General features: G+C 36.7%; 1 protein-coding gene across 1 annotated transcript in view; it reads right to left on the bottom strand.

Moving 5' to 3' along the window:
• Window positions 1-18,995, bottom strand: part of LOC149284090 (netrin receptor UNC5C-like) — a 165,974-nt gene extending 146,979 nt beyond the window's left edge. The window contains exon 1 of the mRNA XM_089497134.1: window positions 18,881-18,995. Within this exon, the coding sequence (XP_089353260.1) occupies window positions 18,881-18,995 (115 nt within the window). The remainder of the gene's footprint in view (window positions 1-18,880) is intronic.
• Between the last annotated feature and the right edge of the window lie 276 nt (window positions 18,996-19,271).

Raw genomic sequence — 19,271 nt, 5'->3', positions numbered from 1 at the left:
AAAGATTTATTTCACCCACTTTACGGGTTGATTGCTGTCAGTTCCTGAACTATTTACTAGGACAATTACCAATGTCATGGCCAAATATTAGAAACACATTACTTGAAGAAATACCAGAATTCCCCAACTTCATATGATCGGTGCTGATAAAAAGTAATAAAGAACAGATCCCGAGAAGATGTATGCAGGAAGGTGGTTTGTCTCCATCTTCTTACACAGATATAAGTGCAGACAAATGTCTGACATAAGAGATAAAAGGAGAAAGATAGCCATTTGACAAGCAACCCCCTATCATTACTGCCACAACCAAATTCCAATGAGCAGGTTCATCTTTCAGACACTTGGCCCCACCGCAGGGATGCTGGCTAGGACACGGGAGCCTTGGAAAAACCTTAGGTCAAGGAAATTGAGCAGGCTGAAGGAGGAACGGGAAAAACATCAATCCCTACACGGCAGGGGGACACGGAATGAAAGCATTCCATACATGTATGAAAATGTTACAAGCTCTTGAGCTTTTTTAAAATCTTACTTTAATATGCTCCTTGTCCTGAAACACATGGGTTATTTTATCTCACAGTCATATCCAACAGGGCTTACTACAGCTTGGGACAATTTTAAATTGTCTGTTTTAGACAAGGAACACATGTGGGAAACGTTAACACGGCTCTGTTCCTTATTTCCATCTTAATGAATGTCTTTAGATTTTAAATTAAAAGTTGCTTAAAACAATTTGAAAGAACGTGAGGTTCTTATGAACATGTATAGATTTCATGACTACATTATTTTCAATGACATGTCACAAACTTAACATTTAGTTAAAATGAACTATCACTCATTTTAAGAAAATAGGCAAAGGGTTTTGGTAATGAGAACATAAAAGAGCTGAGATGATCTGCTTCTTAATCCAGAAATAGATATTGCTGTATTGGTGTATCATATTGTATATTGGTGAATATAGTGCAGGTGCCGATGAAATAAAAGAAAGTCCCTTCTTTACAAGTCTCCCTAAATATTTCCATGATATATATATATATATATATATATATATATATATTGGTTTAGTAGGAAGAACAGTTACATTGTCATCTTGTGTATATAATAAAATAATGTCCAAAAACAGGAAGAGGCGAACCATATCACGCATTTCCTCTGTTAATTAGACATTCATATTCAAAATGAAATTAACCAGTTGGTTTGACAGTTATTATTGTGTGTACAGGGATGTCTAATATCACAGTAATTTCATTTTTGTACAAGTATCTGGTGTAAGCCCCAATTTAACTGCTGGAAGCTCTCATAGGGGACAAGAACTGTCTTAGTTTTCCGATTAGCCACGAAAAAAAATGAATTATAGGACGATTAAATACAACAGTACAGGAATAATAGTTTCATTTGGCTTCTTTTCTTCTCTGTTATTTGAACAGATTTTAGCTGCCTGTTCGGGTTTGTATGTAATAGATCAAATATCAGTGCTCTCTCTCAGCATGCCGCTGGATGCCACAGAAACCCGATCTCAAAGATACCGATTAAGCTGATTAAATTGTGTGTTGGTGTCTAAATAGGTTTATGCATCAGAAATTGTAGTTACGCAATGCTGAATAATACCTTATAAGTGGAATCCGTCTGAAAATTGTACATTGGTATGATCATGTGATAAATGTGGAGTTTATTAAGGAAATTATTTTTATTAAACCAAATTAAAGCTTTTTTTCTTTCTTTTTTTTTTTCTTCTTTTAGTTGACTTAAAAGCTAAGGACTATTTAATACAGGAAAAATAACATGAAAAATGATGGCAAAAAAGCACAAAACCTGTCAAGGCCAGTTAGCTTCTACCTAAAAAGAACTTTTAGCAAACTGAAAGCAAAAAGGGATAATTGTCGAAATTCTAATAACAGGAAGTTCTGCTGACTGCTCCCAGTGGTATACATATAATATGGCTTTCTAATTCATATGCGGTGTTATAAATCTATACTATTTGCTATTCTGTATTGTAAAATATAGGATTTGGGAAAAAGTTTTGCGACCTAAAATAGTTAAGTGTCAGAAGGGAATTAAATACACCCGACACTACGCTGACACTTGAGACACTATGGAATAAAACTTGTATTAGACTCCGTCAGCTTATGACATGATGGGTGATACAGTGGTCCTATTCAAGTATGGACATATGGAGTGTATATGTACATTAGGAGTAAAATACATCGCCCTTTCATTTACTATTTCAGAGCTATTGCATATCTCAATAAAAATCTTAAAATTGAAATAATACCTCTGAGGTGACCATGCGCACTTTAGTAAACCACTAAACTAAGAGTCTGAATACCTAATAGTAATCTTGCCTATATAACTAATCAAATAACATGCAGGCCACATTGGGATGTCTGCAAATGAACCACTTAGTAGTGGACATAGCTTCATTTCACAGTCTAGCTCTGGAAAGATGGGGCAGTATGAGTATGTCTTGTGGGACTCCACATTAAAACGCATGATACGCTCTGAGTCATATGTTAGTATTTCCAACCTCAAGTTATAGTCTTGACAAACATTTAACATAGTAACATAGTAAGTTGATGAAGACCTTTGGTCCATCAAGTTCAACCATTCTACCTATGATACCCACTTTTAGATCCAAAAAAGGCACAAAATGGTAAAAAAAAGTTTTATACAATTTCTTTTGGAAACATTACTTTTTCGTTTAAGTAGAGATTCATGCAAGGGTAGCATTCAGCACAGGTTTGGCTGTCACAGGGTCCTTCAAAGTGTCAGTGTTGATCAGCTGCCATATGGAAATTATTGTCCTGCTAGGGTCACAAAATCGGGGGCCCATCACCACCAAGTGGCAATAATGTTGGGACATTTGTGGGTTTGTCGGAAAAACTGTCTATACTTAATCTCCCTTTTCTGTCAGTACAGGAAGAGCTTCAGTAATTCCCCCCAAAAATAATAATAGTTGAATTATGTAAAATAGAAAAAAAAATGAAACCTCTTCGAAGGGTTTACTGATGGTCACAAAATCTCTTCAAATAAAGCCCTTAATGATTAATGACCAAGTGCATGTAAAATAAAACATACCTTTTGTGAGCAGGAAAATACATCTAATGGACAGTGACGTCATCTGCAAATGTAAGCACATGCTACCGAACATAATCTATCATCCCAAATTCTAATCTATACAACACTTAAGTTTATGGTCCATCTCCTAGCACAGAGCGCTACCAAAGCTAGAATGTTATGATGTTTACAAACCAAAGCCCATTAACCACTAGACTCCAATATTTTCTTTACTTATTTTAGAGTAAGTAGGATAGTTTAAGAAAAAATGACAGAATCCACCCTCCCTCTATTCTGTAAAGAAAAAAATCCAGTATACATTTAGATGACACTGCATCAGCTGCTGTTTAAACTGGGCTTAGCTAATGGACTTTAAATGCCAGAGGGGTTATGTGCAGTTACAGGCTATTAGCAAGAATGGGGTCTTTCTATAAAAACCTTTTCTCCAATGCGTTACTTGAACATTCTTTTCAGATTTACTGTCATTCAATACAAAACAAAGCCAAGGTCACTTTATTAGCCTGTTACTTTTAAAACTCCCTGCTAAGCTCTTAAAACCTCACAATTTTTCCCAGCTAGATTTTACTAGTGAAAGGAAATATTTCTTTCATATTAGCAATAGATTTCGGGGGGAAAAAAAAATCATTTAAAGTTTTTTTTTTCTGGTTGAGAATTAAAAGTTTCCAAGCAATCATAACATATTTTTATACTTAATTCCATATTTCCCTAACCTTCACTAAAATTAAGACTTGGCTTAATCCACCAAGGAATCATATTTCGTAATGTTCCCATTATCACTGGCAGGATAGAAAACTATCGGCAGACAAGAGTCTTCTAATGCGTGGGATTCAATGTCACAGAGTAGCATAAAAAGTGTAACAGAATTCTTTCTAAATAATGCATTCTACCCCCCCCCCGTGCATTAAACTATTATGTTTCCGGGTTCAATACTTTAAACCATATCTTGTTTTCCTAAACAGGAGACAATATGCATAAAATATAAATAAAATATATAATAATAATGAAAATATAATTATTATATATACATAAAATAGAATTATTAAAGAACTATAATTGTAAATTTTTTATTTATATTAAGAATTATAAAGTAAAATTTAAGTGCGTCCTCTAAATAAAATGATAAAAATGATATAAATAAAATTATCTATATGGAACTATGTAATTCTATTGATTGCACCATAGAAGCTTCTTAACATATGGAAATGTTTTAAGTGGTAAAACTGCCAAAAGTTGTTAAAGGCTACTTCCTGTAAGTCAGCCTCCAGCCCCTATGTAAGTATATGATGAAAGGTTATTACATGAGACAGACTACGTTAACAAATGGTTTATCCAAAGCACTTTAATAGGATGTTAAAGTCAAACACTCCTGTTATTTTTCAAACGCATAATTCAAGTGATCAACTGAAACCCGCTAACGTTCGGATGGCGGAGTTACTCGGCTTGACAAATCCCTTCTTAAATAGTAACATATTTGGTTTTTACCCCATGTTGTATTTATATTTCCTTGCCATAACGTGTTTTTTTTTTTTACGAGAGCTTTTGTTCTGATGAAGACAGTCGACATTTAAACTAGAATCTAGAAGCGGCGAAGGGCCATCCTTCGCTAGACTAATACATGGAGAACTTTTTACAGATTGTTTTCTAAAGAAAGCTAATGTTAGTCTCTGAAGGTTCCCTGTAGTGGGAAAGTTGTAAAAGAGTAACCCATCAAGTACTTGATGGTAAGCAAATAACACATTCACGTTACAATGCATTCAATTCTATTCAATGAGGTCGGACATGGTAAGAGTTAAAACATTAATGTCTGATTTTTTTTTTTAAGTGCCTGATGTGCTTGGACATAATTAGTGGAGCTTTTATTGTCCATTTAGTACTATGTGCTTTTAGTTAACTGAGGCACTCCTTAGATCACAAGGAATGCACCACTGTGTTTTACATTTTATGATGGCGGCTATCAAATTGTACAATGTGTTCTAAGTGATGAAGGATGGCAGCCGGCTGTACTGTGTGTATTGATAACAGATGTGCACCTTTAACTAATTCATAGATGGCTCTGAGCTAGAACTTGTGACCTTAAGCTAGAGGGCAGTTGATAAGAAACCCGATACACATTTTAGATTGAAAAATCAGTAGGTTTTAAGTGTACGAGCCACCAGAAAAGCCTAAGGGGCTGTCGATTGCTATATAGACCTCTCAAAGCCTTCTGCTACCAGTTAATGCCCACACGTAAGACTATGGAACCATCAGTGGTTCTCTGATGATTGACAAGGAGACCCCTAATAGACTAAGAGATTGCGACTCCCGAGACTGTGTACTGTTCTGAAAATCTTAGGTGGTACGTGGAACAGTTAACAAAACACTCAACCTAATACCATTCCCGTCTTTAAAATAACAGCATATTCTTTATACGCAAATTTTCCAATTTGCTATATCATATTTTATTTACACAAATGGAAAACAAATACCAATATGTGTATCAGCTCGGAGCTTCTAGCAATCCTAGTGACGCATACAGAATTAGGTGTGTTATATATGGAAGAATATGGGAGAAATGCTGGCAGCCTTTTTTAATCATTATATAGGCATATTCAATTTTGTTGGGGACATTTTTACTTTTAATTTGTTTGTTTTTTAATATTGCAAGCATAATACTACAAGCACTTTGACTTCTATCTTAGTGGTTTATTACAAAAAAATATGAAAGAAAATAAAACACCCTCCAAAATATCATTAAACACATCCTTGTGTTCATTAGTTAGTTCATTATATTAGCAGATGATTTGGAAAGTATAATTTGGTAGTTTGGTTAGGCAACAATAACTTTAAATGTAGTTACATTTTTTAATGACTCATCATGGCTTGATGACATCATAACTGCAAAATTCATTTTTGCAGAAATGCCTTGAGCAAAATAGTTTTTTCCCAAATTGTTTTTCAATTCTGGTGCATCATCTAGCCATGTTCTTCTATTCTATTTCTGTGTAAATCATATAATGATGTCACATATATTATACTAACTGTAGTTTATCTCTGAAACGTCACCCATGATTGACTGCTTAGTTCAGCTTGCTCATCTCCCTTCGTGAAGCGCATGAAAAGACTTAATAGAGGAAAGTTATGACAACTTTGAAAAAAAAATATTATGGCAACTAAGTAAAGCTCCACATTGGTGATTATGGTGAGGAAAATCATACTCTGAAAACTATGGTCTAATTTAGGAAGACAAAATGATGTCATCAGCAGCTTTGATTGTATATAATATTGTGTATATAATACCAGTAAGTATTTGATTTAAGAATTAAACTTAAACATAAATTGCCAACTATACATGTATATATATATATATATATATATACATACACACACACACACACACACAAAACTCTTTCTTCATTTAACCTAAATTTGACTCCAAGCAAGAATCACTTTGACAAACACAAATAAATCCATTTGAGCACGCTTCTTAATGGCACACTTGTGGAACATTCTCAACAATGGAGCAGTGTTAACACAAGCCTACATTTCTGCATTTCCACTTTTTTTCTTGGATAGCCTCCCAGTGGATTGCAGTTAACCTCATTCCGTGAAACTAAGTTATTTTCTGTGATTTCGTAAGCTTTCCAATGTAAACATGTATGCTGGCACTTGGAGACTATAAGGCATGCATTACATGATCCAAGCCCATTACGGAATCTTCTTAAATCTCCTAACCAGAATCACTTAACCTTTTCAGGGCAGAAGGAATGAGATTTAATGATGAATATTATGGTTCAGGGTAATATTTTTAGGGTTAGTAAGGATATGTGATAGTAACAAGGCTTGGTAAACCATCTACATTAATGTGAAACATAAGGGCATATAGCATTCTTTTCTGCTATTCCATTAAATAAATGGTTAATACACACAGATATTTTCTGATGGAAAAATGTAAAGAAATCACTTGGTGTTGTTTAATAACCATAGAGTGACACTGAGACATGTGCAGACACGTTGGCCTGAATGTAGGCTTCAATTTTTTAGCCACCACCATTTATATTTTGAAATTGAGCACTAATATGATTTCCGAAAAACCAACATAGTCTTCCACGATGCACATCTAGGGGACCATAACTTAAAAGAATGGACCCATAAAACGGACCAAAATGCTGCATTTTAGTGTAAGATCTCCAGAAGCGATGTGGTACTTGATGTCAATGGGTGGCTTTCCAAAAAATACGAAAGTCTACACCTTCTAGATGATCCAATCATTGATCTGCAACTACATCTTTATACAGAAATACTTACAGCTGGGTTGCACTAATGTATTCAGATGAATAGGGAGGTGACAAGGAAAAGTTACATTTGAAGTGCTTTTCAATACTGTCTTTGTACGTACTTCTGAATGTAGTATGATCCAAGACAAAAGGACTCACAGCTTAGAGAGCTGAGGATATGCATTGAAACAAAAAAACGGGACATGCGTAATTAGCAGGCGCCGCTGATCCCACTTGGTAATCGAATAACAGCAAAACCTATTTAGGGGTTCAACAGAATTGTAAAGCTAACACGTTCTAATGAAATTTTTATCTTAGCAAATAAGACCTCTCCCAAGATCAATTTTAGATTGAATTAAATGGGGCTTCATTCTTCTTGCATTTTTTCAAAACACACCGTTTAATCGGCACGATCAAGGTGGTGTCTGCGCATGGATCAACACATTGGTTTCACAATTAAACCTTGAGGATGCACATATATAAAAAATAGGTAATAATATGAAGATTAAGGTTTTGTGAGTGTCTTGTTTGTCTGCTTAAGTGATTATTTTAACATATGTAAAGATTTTCATAAATGGTTAAATGTTCATAGATTTTTATTATTTTCAGTCTTATCTTCTACATCACCATGAATTGGTATGCTTAGAACACATGAGGTTTACCTAATAATGCATATATCTCCTCAGAAGCAAAATGATTTTCCGTAAAACGGCGAAATGTTGTTACTGGCATTCTAAGGCTTTTCTCTGAGGAATTCAGGTACGGAGCAATTTTAATAAACTGAATGCTGAATTCGTGTCCCATTTTGAGTCAGGTTAGACGCACAAATCTTTCATCGGCACAGATAACCCTTAAAACAATGAATCACAGGCCCCTTTTTTCCCTTTCGGTTCTGCTTGATAGATTTGTCAGCGGGTTTCAACACATGACAATAAGGAGGACCATCAATAAACCTCAGAGACAGATGAGTAAGTAGATGAAATACATTGAGGGTATCTGGTTTTGGGTGGACATTTGGCTTTTAACTTATTTGTCAAACTTGAAACCCGATCACCAGATGTCATACTACTCAAAGCTTTTTTTTTTTTCTCTACATTTGTTGATCACGTCCTAGGGGGATCCATTCTCCTCTCCATTTGTGGAGGCTGTGAGATGCAGAGTTACATAACGACAAGTGGAGCTTTAACCATACATTTAATTCCCCATGTTATCATAAAAGTGTCTTTATAAGGTACAATTCTTGCTCTTTTATTCTTTATGCCTAACCGAAGAAAAGCAAGAGACTGTTTTCAGTTTCTTTGGCGGAAACCTATCCGTGCCCATGTTTGTACTGGGAATGATGTTTGAAATGGGGCTTTTAGCCTCTAAGGAGTAGGTGGAAGAGCACCTTTGATACCAACGAGAATCAAAATGTGAGCTTCTTCTTTTAAGTGGGCGCAAATAATTAATTTAATCAAGGCTCTTGAAAGCTAATGAGACTTTTTACGATCGACCATTTATACTGCCCCGTGAAACATGGAATGAGAAGACTACCTTGTAATAAGCAGTGTCAGCTCCTGAGGTGAGCTTTCCTGCTCTGTAGATTTAATGATTCAATTCATTTCATCTGAATTAAAATTAAATGGCTACTAGCATAATCTAGCATCCATGTAAAACAATTAATGGAGTCACTTTATTGTTTGCTGTGTCTCTTGCTTAAATGATTTAATTCAATCCATTCTACCTAATACATTATGCTTTATATCCTTTTTCACACAATAGGACATGAAAACTTTGAATATTTAGGTTACGTATTCTATAGGTTGATTGATTATTCTGGAATCAATATAAAATAGGAATTTTCTTAAAATAAGAAAAAAATTACACACAGGATATCCTGATCTTAAAACTAATGAAACTGTCCGCTAATAAACACTGCCAGGATTCAGTCTCTTTATTACGTTTAATCTTAAATTTTTCAGTAATTAACACAAATTTTTTATTTGGAAAGATGAAAGGTATAAGATTTTCCACCTACAATTTTTTTAATGAAATTAATAATTACTGCAGAATTTTTATTAACAATTATATTGCAGTTCTAAAGAAGGGGCCATATATTAAAGACATACGTATTAGCCTAATTATATTTAATAAGCCTCCCTTTCATGCATCGAGAGTCAAGTGTGACTCCCCCCCGATGGGCATAATAGGGGCAGAAAGTAGCCAAATGGCTTATAAGACCCAGAGCCTTCAGGGCCAATCCAGAGTTCTTGTTTGATCGTACGCTACACAGCCTTCAATGTGTCCACACAAAATAGGCAAAACATGGCTCCTAGATGGCACGTAATTCCAGATTAATTATGCTTTTGCTGGCCTTAGTATGGTTTCAATTAGAATTGATGAAGTCATGCTGTTTGAAGAAATAGTAGGTAGTAGGAAACAATTGTTTTTGTATTTGCTAGAAGCAATATAAAAAGGAACATCTACAAAGCAGATTAGGCACAGCAGTTAAATGATTTGACTCGGTTCACGTGATACCCTACATTAAAGCCTTGGCTGAAAAAACTTCACAAACATGCATAGGCATGATGGATGTTAGGGACATTTCTTAGCTCTTAAGTCGCATTCTGTTAATAAAATAATAGTTTTTGACTAGTGACGTCGTGGCAAAGCCATGCAATGAGTGTGGATCGGCAAAAGAGTGATTTCCAATTTCACTGATACATGTACAACTGTGGAAAACTGTACCTGAAAGCTAATGCCATTCACAGAAAAAAAAACATAGCTGCCAACAGTCCTGAAATTGCTGAGACAGTCCCCTATGGGTTGCTAAGAAAAAAAAAAAGGACTATCTTTAGTGCAGTGCTGAGGGCACTCAGTATTTTAAATTGAGCACATCATATTTTTACTGAAGGGTTCCCTTCACAGATGCCTTATACAAGGTTAAGGAAAAATAGCTATGCAATTAATGGTCTAACATTCCTATAATCTACATTCTTCAATCTAAATCAGTCACAGCAGACATGATCATTCATGCACATGCTTCTTAAAACACAGGCTTAATACGGTTTTATGAGTTTGTAGTGATCTCCAGCTCGGTGCTTTATTGACTGATACACGTGAGACACTCGACGCGTGATCTATGAATAAAATGGTCCTTTTTTTGTAGAAAAAAACAAAACAACCGAGATAATTAAGTCTTTCTGAAACAAGAAACGTGTAGGCACTTAATTAAAAGTGTATCCCCAAAAGATTACTGTAGTCTCATCTTATAATTCATTTTTTTTTCTGCATCAAGCACTTTCTTGAGCTGATGTCTACGCCAGTGAATAAATCGAATCATTTCTTTATGATACATACGGCTCCTTTCTACTTCATTCAGTTCAAATATAACTGTGACTAATTAGAACATAAACAACCTATAATAAATTATGGGTGAAAAGGCATGGTTTGATAAAGTCAGCATATGTCAGAGTCATCATCATACTTATCAACAGTCCTGGTTTTTGCAGGACAGTCCCAATTTTTGGTCACTGTCAACCATCTCTGATAGCTGCCCCACCATTGCAGGCTTTGGAGATCATGGGCTAGTCGGGGAGATCTTCTTATGGAACTCTGTGTTGTTGTAGCACAGAGCTCCATTACAGCTCCCATGTGGCCACCTGGTTCTAAGACTGAACGCTGTAAGGGGAGAAATTGAGACTTGGCTCCCCTGGGTCGTTGGAAACTAGAACCCTGGCCTCTTAGGGGCCTGCTCGTTGCTGTAATGGGAAACTTCAGCTATTACAGAAATAAGGAAGAAGTAAAATACTTCTTTTTTTAATGCTCTTTATAAAATAAGAATTTCAAAATTCCCAAATGTAATTACTGTAAATTAATTTCAGGATAGCCTGCAAACTATACATGCACAGTTTTCAATTAAAAAGGTCCAGTACCAATTATCGATGTAATTAACACTGCTAGAATGCTAAATATTCTCTTATGAAAGGCATTTTGTCTTACGGAAGCAGCCCTTCTTAGCTTAATATGTTTTAATGCTGAGATTTCTTGTTACTAAATGGGAACAACGAATGCCCCTAAACCAAAGTTCTACAGAACCTAATGGAACTGTGGGTGGATGTAGAAGACCTAGCTGAAAAAAGCATCCTTATGACAATCAGAGCAAGCTGTTGGCATGGAAGTGCTTAAAATTTGAGAATTTGGTACATCTCTGGTATTCTCTTGGTATTCATCTTTGGGGCCAGCCAGTGCATTTTAGAGAATTCACATTCACGTCAAAAGTGCACATATCCCTGAATTCAAATATTATTTTAAGTAAATAGTGCTTCCCAAAGTCCTCAAAAGAGAAGTGTTTTCATGGTCACTCTGGCACCTTATTATACTGCCTTGTGGTTAAAAATAGAAAGGCTCAGTCTTAATCACCTAGCCTGACACTCTGACTAATGAGGAACGGATTTTATAGCATTGCCATAAATAACGATCTCAGTGTGGTGTTTCAAAATAATGGCATCCTCTATGCCTGCAAATAAGGGAACTTTTCTGGAACGCAAAGAAATCAAAGTTTTTGTCAATGCTTACATACATCACTGTGTACAGCACTTCCTCTTTAAGGATCTTGATTGAAAAATAAATGGTTAATCCTAAAAACTGGAGTCTTGGAGTTCTGTACTGTTTGTATATTTCTGTAAGCTTTTCACTAAAGCACCTAAGTTCCAGAAGTTATACACACAGACCTATGGCTAAGTCAGTGACAGTATGTCTGGCAATCCCACGTCTATTAGAACATCAGTGTTCATGGGCTTGGTGCCCTTTGCTCCTTTATTTTATTGACGTGACCTGGATGTACGGCACTATACATTAAGCCCCTATGTATTTCCCATAAAAATGGATGATGGTTTGTCCTTAAAGATTTTAAAACCAAGGAGGAGGCCGGGAGCTGCGGCTTCTGCTTCAGGTTATAGCTTTTATTTAATTTTTTATATTACTTTTTGAACCTTTCATAGCATCCTTATTTGGTGAGGCTGTGGGGGACATTAAACATTAAAAAGGCAGTTCTCCTCTGCAAAACAAAACTCATATAATACAAATTCTACTTTTAAGATCAGGTTGCGAAAAATTAACATTATGTCATACCATCCAACTTAGTGGTCTGAAAAGGGGCAGGGCTTTACCAAGCGTTTTTAATGTCATTTTATGACCTCATCACACATATTTATATTATTAAGACATTTCAAAGAACAATAATGCATTATTGTAACGTCTAAACACATTTGCTGCAGCTGAGGAATGATGTCATCCACTCATAGCCAGCAAACATTCTGAGGTCCTAGAACAAGAGAAAGAGGGGACTCTCCTTCCTAAGCATGGATACTCGGCATTCGTGTTCTGCTTGGTGTTGTGTGGCAGCCATAGCACTTCTCCCAGGTCATCTGGCCCATTCAATTTTTCATCAGCTACTTGGCACAGACCACTATAGCATCAGATTACCATACAGACCATGGGTAGACCCCACCATACAGACCACAACAAGCTGCAATATAAACCAGGACCAGGAGCAATGTGTAATATAACAAGCGAGGGAATATTTCTGCTGAGTGTCACACGTCTAGGTCTTCCTGTAGGCTCCTCGGCAGTTTCCCCCTGGATAATCCCCTGCAGCATTTTAGTCAGCTTCATAATCAGCAACAATCGTGTCACCAGTCTGAGGTCTCTTTCTCCCTCTTGACTTGATGGCTTTTCTGCGTAGGTTTAACTTGAGCTCGAGTTAATGTCTGCTTTTAATTGTCAGGTCTGTGGCCCTTTAACCTCATCAAGGAGAGGTTAGCCGTGGCCTCCAGGGCTAGACTTACTCCTATATCTTTCAGCCCATATATACGTTTCAGTAGCGTGTGTTCTGCTGCGGTGGTTTGGGAAATGAGTATATTTATGGTGAACGCATTCATCTATCCCGCTAATGAGACGTATTCTTGTTTATTTGTTTCTGCAGCGAACAGAAATAATACTCAAGGAAAAAGAAGGGGCGAAAAAAAAAGAAAACAGAAATGGGATATCGGTATGTACGGCATTACCCTGTGTTATTATATTACAGCGCATTTCAGAAGGCAGGTTCACTCAAAGTACGACATCACACGGAGGTTTTCATTAATGCAAATGAATAAAAATAGGTATTGTTAAGGGCAGCTTGAAATCCCTTGCATAATTGAAAGACTGGAGGATGTATTTATTGTGGATGGGATTTCCAGGAGTGTTACGAAGTTTTATGATCTTCTTGCAGAAACTGCTAATGAAAAACATGCTGCTGTGTTTTATGTAGTGAAGCGTTCCAACGAACACACCGCTAGTCCTACCAAAGACATGCCTTCACGTATGGTATGTTTTCATACGAGGGACTGCATGCTTCTTATTAGCAGTCTGACTCGCCCTGCGCTGGGAACACGAGCAACATTACGAACTCGTTCATCACAGAGCAATGCGGAACTACTCTGGCACTCATGGGGTTAAATTAAACTCCAAAAACCCACTGAGTGTCATTTGTGTAAAAGGGTTAATAATGGTCTTTTTTAAATCTCTCAGTAAAGCTTTTATATGGTTATATTGTCTGTTGGCCTTTCGCCGTATTCTAAATAACACTTTTTATTCTTCAGATTACAAACACGAGTAGATTGTAAGCTCTCTGGCCCAGCAACCTATTTAAAATAGCGCATTTGTTATTTGAAAGATCGTCATTTGTTAACCATTTAATAGACAAGTTGGCAATGCGTTCATCAGTACTCAACAGCAACCACTTCCAGATGCCTCACATGAAACATGAAGACCCATTTATAATGTGTTTAACCCTTTCGTGTTCAGCTGCACAGTTTAGGAGAATGCAAACACTATGAAATGAGCAGCACCTTCAGGACAGTGTTAAAAAAATCAACAACTGTTCTCTTCCCACATTTTTCTTCTACTAGTGAAACTATAAAGAAAATTGGTTACTGAATTACTGTGACTTGTATTAATATTGTGAGTGAGAAGCAGTAAGTTCCACTTGAGAGTCACTGTTTTAATTCAGGCTTCAGAAGATCATTTGAATCCCTTCCACATGCCCCGCTTTCATGACATGTATTATAATATGTAATGCATGAGATTATACATGAGATTTTCAGACCATATCCGGAAAAAACTTGTTTAATAATACTGAATGCATAAACCTCAGGTCACATGATCAATTGCTTCTGAGTACTGGAAGTCATGTTTATAAAGAAAAAAAAAATGGGGGAAAAATATTAAAAAGCCATAATAGAGACGTGCCGCTTAAAAGCACAAAGGCTATTTCAATGACATGTCCTTGTCTGCTTTATGAAATTGCCAGATTCAGCATTTAAAGTTATGACAATGAAGCGTAACCTCCTTTAGCACTGCCTTTTAATATACATCCCCATCATCTCTCAGCCTGTACCGTCTGTGTCTATCAAAAAACCAAAGGAAAGCAGAGCATGTCTGATTGTAGATCCGAAAAGCTTGCCTGCCGCCGTGTCAATCAGGAAAACATTTCTTATCTGCATCCAGAATGATGACACCAGTGGGTAATATCCAGACTGATGTTCATTCACCTATATCAATGCTATCACATGTTCTGCAGACTCCCTCACAAGTGGAACCCACTCACCTATGCCTAAATCTACTATATGTTCCTGATCTGTACTTACGCTGCCATCACATTTTTAACCCATGATTAGTCTTCAGTCTCAGAGTAGGCTGTCTCAATTCGTCTATCAAGTACCATTTTTGATTTGCTCTAGGTATCCACCACTTCTTTTCTGATGACCTACCAAATCATAAATGGTAATATGCCGAAGATGCTCAAGTCTAATAATGCTGAATATAAAAACCGTTGTATGTGAATATGAAATCATTTTGTGGTATGATGCTATAGGTGTTATATAAAAACACAAAGCAGAAGATGAAAAAAATCACTCAGTCAGAAGAAGTTAGAAGATAAGTGGAAAATTTACTAGCTTGACAACGTGAGAGAAAGTCATCCTTTACTGGTCACAGGCTGGAGGGATTAGAGTAGAAACCTAACTTTGGAGCCAAGATTTTGTTTTCCATAAACCTAATGCCAATCTGAATATTTCGGTAACATTTTACAAGGAACTTAGTTCTCTCTCTTGCGCAATATAGTAGCCATCAACATGTTATCAACTATTTCACAGCAAACATTAAAAGTCTGGTATGCTTAGTTCAGCTGATTAAAAAAAAAAAGCCTAAGCATTTTTCCAGGAACCGTAAAACAGTTTCCTTACAAGCATTAACACAGCCCATCATCTTCATTATATTTTCTGCACAATGACTCCCACTCCTTGGAGGAACCTGCTTCTTGTCACAGTACTGCCAGACTTTCAAAGGCTTCAGCCGTATATCTTAAGTGTCTAAAACACACAAACACTAAAAGTCTATACCCTTTTTTTTGTGCTGGCCAACACAACCTGGGTATATGACAACCAAGAAATGCGATCGCTCGTTTATTTTCTGTATTTCATAGGAAAAGGTACAAAATGAAAACGTGTAATCGGAATCAGCTAAAAGCACCGTTGATGCAAATATTTATCTGGGCTTCATCAGGATCTGTCTCTCCAAGGCCCCCAAGAAGATGATTTCAGTATCTTTTCAATGACCTTTGCCAAGTCTGCAGATGAAGACTCATGATAAATCAGGATCGTGTAGCTCGCATCCTTGAGAATATCCAGTTACTATCTTGACAAAGGGTTCAGAGGACCCAAACCTCACATCCAAGGACTGGGTCAACATGAATTGTTGTCTTTGTGATCAACGTTGGATGTGCAACCACCATCATGTTACCAACTAACTGGATGCTAATTATTCTTTTCTAATGATCTATATGAAGTTCTTTAAGATCAATGTAGGGCAAGGACCCTGATAAGGCTAGATAAGAAATACATAAGGCAGAATCAGTCTAGTTTAATATAAGACACTGCTGGCTTCCCTCTCCAATCTGGTTTGCATTCCTCATCTCCTGTTATGTTTGCATAGTAAGTAATTGAGAGCAAAGCTCCTACCTCTTCTCAGCCTCACTGCACTTTTCTACATATATAAGATATGTTTCTCAAATCATTGTACTTTGTTATAGAATATTTAAGCACTTGACCAAAAGAAGGTACAATCAATATGGAGTTGGATTAGGTGACCCAATGGTCGTTGACAATTTAATTTTTTTTTTTTTTATCAATATCATACAATTTTGTATGAAAATTATTTTTTGAGGCAAAGTACACAAATATCACTTAGTAACTTTAGTAGCTTTTAAGTAGCTACATTTTTTTTTTATCAATATTTTGATTTGATTTGTTATTTTTTTTTAGCCAAAGTACACATATATCACTTAGTAACTTTATCTAAGAAATGGCTGATTAACAATGAAGCGCATGGGGAAAATGCATGCTTACATCCTTAGCAACAAAGTTAAAATTTTGCTTTCAAATATCCAAAAAATACAGGACTTATATAGTTCCCTCCTGAACGCAAAACATACTTTTAAAAAGTCATTAAAACTCCAAAAGAGAACTTTGGGACTCATAGGGTTATTACGGTGCAGCCAAGGGTTAAGGATTCTCACTTAACTAATACAATCTGCTGGAATACTTGGTGCTATCCTAATGTTTGCAGGGATGTTGGAGTGGATGTTGAATGTACTTGATAAACAGATATCCATTTAATTCCACATGCTCAGGCAAAGAAGAATTATGTGATCCGGTTGGCTTGTCTCTTCTCTTCACAAGGTAGTAATCCCTTTATCTCTGGCCTGATTGTCTTTATTGATCTTGTGTCCCACCAGCCTATCTAAGCCTCACTATATCATTTTCTCTAAGAAGGAAACCTACTTGCAAATCACTGAAGCACAAAACACCAGGGCAGCCATCTCTCTGGCCCCTATTCTTTCAAACTATATTAGATGGCGGAGATAGTGAACATGTTTTTTTATTAATATGAGTCAAAGACTTTTATTAGCACTATTAGAGGAAGATGTCTTAGTACATCTGACCATAAACAAGCCTTAACCTTATCAGATGACCAAACTCTTAAAGGGTTAACACTGTCCATATAATTCGAGACTGCTCAATTCAGTTCTGTAACAGCTTTATAAGTGATGACTTATACCAGATCAACATCATTAACCCTCAGAATACCAATGTACCACACTCCACTGATGCTGAAAGGGTTAAGACTGGCTTTTACCTATATATATATATATATACATAAACAATTGGTGGAAGGATTTCGTTTACTTATATATGTCTTGGCTTTAATAATCAACTTGCTCACAATACAGATTATACAGTTAATTTAACCATTGTAGTCCCCAGCAGACCCTCATTTAGCATTGCCAGGGTATCACATTAAACCCGATGCTCTTTGGTGCGGTTTATCAGCTGTGATCAATGGTTACATCCCAGAAACTGATAACTTCTTGTTATAAAAATAAATAAATTTAAAAAAAAAAGCAAAACACATGCAGCTCTACCACTGATGCAAAAGAACTGGTCTAATCTATATAAACCTACTATGTGGATAGAAATATACAGATGCCCAACACCAACCAGTGCCCCATTCAGTCTAGCCAATCAGCTAATGATGGCAGTATATATTTTCGATGTAATGTAAGGAAGTTTTACTTTACTAAGAGGGTGATGGATAAATGGAACAGCCTCTCAGCAGAAATGGTAGAGGCTAGTAAAGTGAGTGAATTTAAACATGCTTGGGATAGGCATAAAGCTATCCAGAATTTAAGACAAAGTACTAATTAAGGTCTGAGTCTTTACATTAGGAAAAATGGGCAGACTAGATGGTTCTTATCTGCCATTAAACTCTATGCTTCTAGGTATATCGTTAAGTTAAATAGCCCTGCCAGGAAAAGACACTTACACATTATAGGCTTGTGTGACTGGGTGTATGCAATGCTCAAGGATCACTACCAACAGCTATACCTTTCACCCACTAGCCATAGCATCCACACTCTGATGTTCATCTATATATATATAAATATATATATATATATATATATATATATATATACACACATCACTATACATATATATATATATGTATAGCTGCAGTACTGTACATATACATCACTATATGTACAAATGTATATCTTAAGAAGTACTGATTTTAGAATGAATGTAAAAAACTAAGGGTTTCAAGCTTGCAAACAGGGACACCGGATCAGACAGCGGTATTCACTAATGAGCGACCTGTAATTCACCATAACGCCATGCACAGTATGGGCACGTCGCCCGCTTTGCCCACTCGTGAGCACACCACTGATCTATTCTCCGAAACCCCCGAAACTCCATCAACAACACTCCAGAGATCAAAGCAACATTTAAGGCACCCCTAACAAATACAAGGGCGCAGTATAGATGGCAATTGGCACTTATATGAACTGATCCCAGGGCTGGCGATCGCAGTCGATCCAGTTCGGTAGAATGTATGGCAAGCATGATCTGATCTGATCTGATCTACTCGTCTGTCCAACACTCATCCTTTGCCCGGGTTCCACGATCCTTCCTTACCTTGAGCTGCGAAGGTGCTGCTGGCACTGAGTATAGCCAGGGCAGGTAGGAAGCACATCTGAAGGATGTATCCTAGTCCCAGGCTACAGCTCGCCGTCTCCAGACCCTTCCCCATCTTACTGGAAGGCACAAGAAAGGGCTCGGTACAGCTGGGTAAAACTCCACTGCTTCTTTCAGTAGTTAGAGAAAGACTTCGAAGTGCATTTATTTCCTCTGCGATGGATCCTATGCCAGCATGAGCATAGCCACCAGCCTCCAATCACTTGAGTGTGGCTGCTACTTGAGCAGATCCTTATGCAAGAAAAGTATCAAAAACCGATCCGATGAGCAAAATAAAAAAAAAAGATAGATCGGAGTTCTATGAAGAATTCCTTTTAAAGGGCTCAGCCAA

This window comes from Sceloporus occidentalis, unplaced genomic scaffold (genome assembly GCF_023333645.1).
Source record: "Sceloporus occidentalis isolate IW3139 unplaced genomic scaffold, rSceOcc1.0.p SCAF_99, whole genome shotgun sequence".
Classification (NCBI taxonomy): Eukaryota; Metazoa; Chordata; class Lepidosauria; order Squamata; family Phrynosomatidae; genus Sceloporus; species Sceloporus occidentalis.
The sequence above is the reverse complement of the archived record's forward strand: the minus strand, read 5'-3'. Positions and strand labels throughout refer to the sequence as shown.